This window comes from Hordeum vulgare, chromosome 2H (assembly GCF_904849725.1).
Source record: "Hordeum vulgare subsp. vulgare chromosome 2H, MorexV3_pseudomolecules_assembly, whole genome shotgun sequence".
Lineage (NCBI taxonomy): Eukaryota > Viridiplantae > Streptophyta > Magnoliopsida > Poales > Poaceae > Hordeum > Hordeum vulgare.
In genome coordinates, this window is record NC_058519.1 from 538,968,405 (window position 1) to 538,971,536 (window position 3,132).

At 46.5% G+C, this 3,132-nt stretch overlaps 1 protein-coding gene across 1 annotated transcript; it reads right to left on the reverse strand.

Annotated features, from left to right (window-relative positions):
• Nucleotides 1-1,398: 1,398 nt before the first annotated feature.
• LOC123430456 (ureide permease 2-like) lies at nt 1,399-2,203 on the reverse strand. Its single transcript, XM_045114328.1, has 3 exons — nt 1,961-2,203; nt 1,583-1,721; nt 1,399-1,497 (listed from the first exon to the last, which is right to left on the reverse strand). Exons 1-3 carry the CDS (start codon nt 2,201-2,203, stop codon nt 1,418-1,420), a joined length of 462 nt encoding a protein of 153 aa, XP_044970263.1. The 3' UTR covers nt 1,399-1,417.
• Between the last annotated feature and the right edge of the window lie 929 nt (nt 2,204-3,132).

Sequence of the window (3,132 nt, forward strand, 5' to 3'; positions counted from 1 at the left end):
TGTCAAATTTAACACTAAATCATGAGCCCTATGGCCGGGCGGGGCAGGGGTGTAGGGCGGAGTGCGCGGGGCGAGCGGTATTTAGATTGTATAATAGACCAATCATCAACTCAATGTTCTCTAATGAGCCCTATGTTCTCTAATGAGCACAAAACAAAACAAAGGAGCTGACTGTACAAGTGAAAAAGGGCATAGCTCTTTAGATTGTATAATAGACCAACAAGGATCTATGAGCTGCAAATAACATAACTTAGTAACCACAGAACCTTGCAAACCACATATATTGTGGCATAGTTCATTGAAAAGAAAGATGACCGCAATAACAAGATTTAAAAACAGCATCATCAACTCAATGGCCGGCATCACAGTCAGCCATGGCTCGTTGTCAAATGCATTACAAGGCATGGGAAGAAAGAGGAGACCAGGGACTCACCAAAACCAAGTACGGTCTTGTTCGTCCGGTAATTGGTGGTTGCTGTTGTTGTTTTAGCAACAGTGACATACTCAAAATCTACCAAGTATCAGTTCTAGAAAAAGATGAATTTGACTAGAGCAAGGAAATGGAAACACTTCTTTCTTGCAAATTAACCACCACATGCATAGCACATCTAGCTAATGACCCAAAGGAAGAAAAAAATATGATTAAGCAGCGAAGCCATGGCCACCACCACGTCTACATAATGGGCCATTAGCAGAAAAGCAAGCCGCTTAACTAGCTAACAAACGGCAACCAATGGAAGATTAGCATAGCAGCAGCCCGTTCAGAGAGATTAGCAGCAGGTGACTAAGCAGAGGGGGGGAGGTGCTACCTGCTGGGAGCGGTGTGTTGTCGTGGTCAGGCTCGACTTGTCGACCTCGTGCAGGACCCCTTGGTTGCCTTGGAAGCAGAGGAGCAGACCCCTTGGTGTGCCCCTCCTCCTCGAGGAGGACAGAGCAGCCAGTTAGGTCTGTCCCTCCTCCAGCAGGACAAGGCCCTATTCCCGGCTGGTGCCCTCCTGCCGTCGTCGATGTCCCGTCTGCGCCATGGGCGGTCTGCACCAAAGCAAAAGAAGAGAAGGTTGGTTTGGGCGCCAGTTGATCACACTAGCAAGATGATCAATTCAGATTTTCGCATGCTTGCTCAGAATATATGATCAGTTTAGGATGTCAATCAAGGAGGGAGGCTTTTCAAGAGCAGAACAAAAAAGGTACGTACTCGACGCGGAGCAACAGAGGCTATCTTGGATATTATCAGAGCTTAATCTCTCGTCAATAGACATACAATTCAATTGATTCCTGGACCAACTTTGAAATAGCAAACGAACTAAAATTTACAGATAATCGAGTCTAGTATTATGTGCCATGCTCATATGAGAGTATCGGTTATATGATGTGATCAAAGAGAACATTGCTTCCGCAATCACATACCTTGGATGGATCAATAATACCAGCAGCCATCAAATCCTTGTACCTCCGCCCTGTTGATCCGGCCGTCCAGAAAATAGTTCAGTGTCGTCCCTACAATAGTAATTTCAATCATTCACTTATCTTCAGATAATGATGCTGGAACAGCTGCAGCTTGAAACATCCATGTACTACCTACCTATGACAACCTTGAGACTTGAGGCCATGACCTCGGTGACCGAAAGCCCGACGTATGCCCAGCCGTACTGCGTGGCCACGGTGCCGAGGGTGATCACCACGCCGCCCGCCAGCGCAAACATGATGGACGACCAGTAGTTCTGGATTGTTCGTTCAATACATATATAGTTAGAACAATTGCACCATCATATACAATGAGCAAAGCCTGATGTACCAACTGAACTTGTGGCTTCACTTATGTCAGTTAAACTTCAGTTCAGAAACGCTGAAAGCCAAGCCAACTTCAGGTGCTGTCTGAATTTCAGTCTTGCATATACATGTTGACCCTTTCTTTCTATGCGATGCGAGGAAGGAATGTCGACAGTGATAATTGAGCTACCTGCGGCTTGGTGAGCTGAGTGAGGAAATTGGGCGTCTCCGGCGTGTTGCCGCCGATCTGGCTGAATGTGAGGGCGATCAGCACGGCGGCCAGGAAGTTGGTGATGTAGTAGTCGAGGTACGTGTGCTGCGGCAGGCGTCCCCGGTGCTCCAGCACGGTGAGGACGACCGGCCAGGTGCCGAGGAGCACCAAGGACGCCACCATCAGCCCGATGTCTCTGCCGATGTCCTTCACCAGATACATCTGATCTTTGTGACGGCAGCTTCAGGAAATTGTGAACAACAGTCAGTACTGGTAAGAAAGATGAAGGCTTTCCTTAAAAAACTGAATCTGTCTACGCATGAGACCCAGTCTCGGTTACCATTGAAAAATGAAGATATTAACTAGAGAAGAGCCTTGGATTGAATAGTTCAGCAAGTCAACATGTATAAACAAGCACTTGCAAGACATCAGCAAAGGAAAAAAACATCCAAGATGGACCAGGAAGCTCTAGAATCCGTTCTGGAGACAGATCTGGGAGTGGGAGAAGGAGGGAAAATATGCTTAAAGTGGCATGTTCTTTTGTCAGAAGAACAAGGGGGAAGTCAGCAGTGCATGTGCAAGGGGTAAAAAACTAAAAATGTTCTTGCATCTTCTTTGGTCAGAAAAGAATCGTTGAACAGCCAAGCAAATCACTAGTAAAACGGAATGAAAAAATTGCTCGAGGAAGAGCAATTTTAATAATATGGGTACAAGCACTAGCGCACTATGGCAGCCACATACCAGAGAAAAACATGGGTAATGTAGGGATATCGTCACAGATGAATTGCATCACATTGCAGGATTACTTCATCCATGGGCATGAACGGCTTTGGTTCACGCGGTGTTTTCAGGTGGAGCAAGACAAAGGCCATAGTAGCACCACGCAGCCGCAAAGTAGGGAGAACACATGTAAATGTTTGGATCTTTGTCAGGGACAAGTCCTCCCTCTCTTGTCTTTCAAGTAGAGCAAACTCGGCACGAGACACAGACTCCATGACACGTTTTTTCTATCGAAATTCCTTGATAATGGTGTTGTTCCTTGCATTCAGCAAGAATATCACCGTGGTTTTCTGTGTGCAACTCAGCAACAACTCCACCAAACTAGCAGGTATGGAGAGAGAGAGAGGGTGAGAGAAGATACCTCGACGCCC

Coding starts and splice junctions, on each gene's coding strand:
- LOC123430456 (XM_045114328.1), bottom strand. CDS start 2,203: ATGTATCTGGTGAAGGACATCGGCAGAGACATCGGGCTGATGGTGGCG. Junction 1,722..1,960: donor CTCAGCTCACCAAGCCGCAG/GTAGCTCAATTA, acceptor CGAACAATCCAG/AACTACTGGTCGTCCATCAT. Junction 1,498..1,582: donor AAGTCTCAAGGTTGTCATAG/GTAGGTAGTACA, acceptor TTACTATTGTAG/GGACGACACTGAACTATTTT.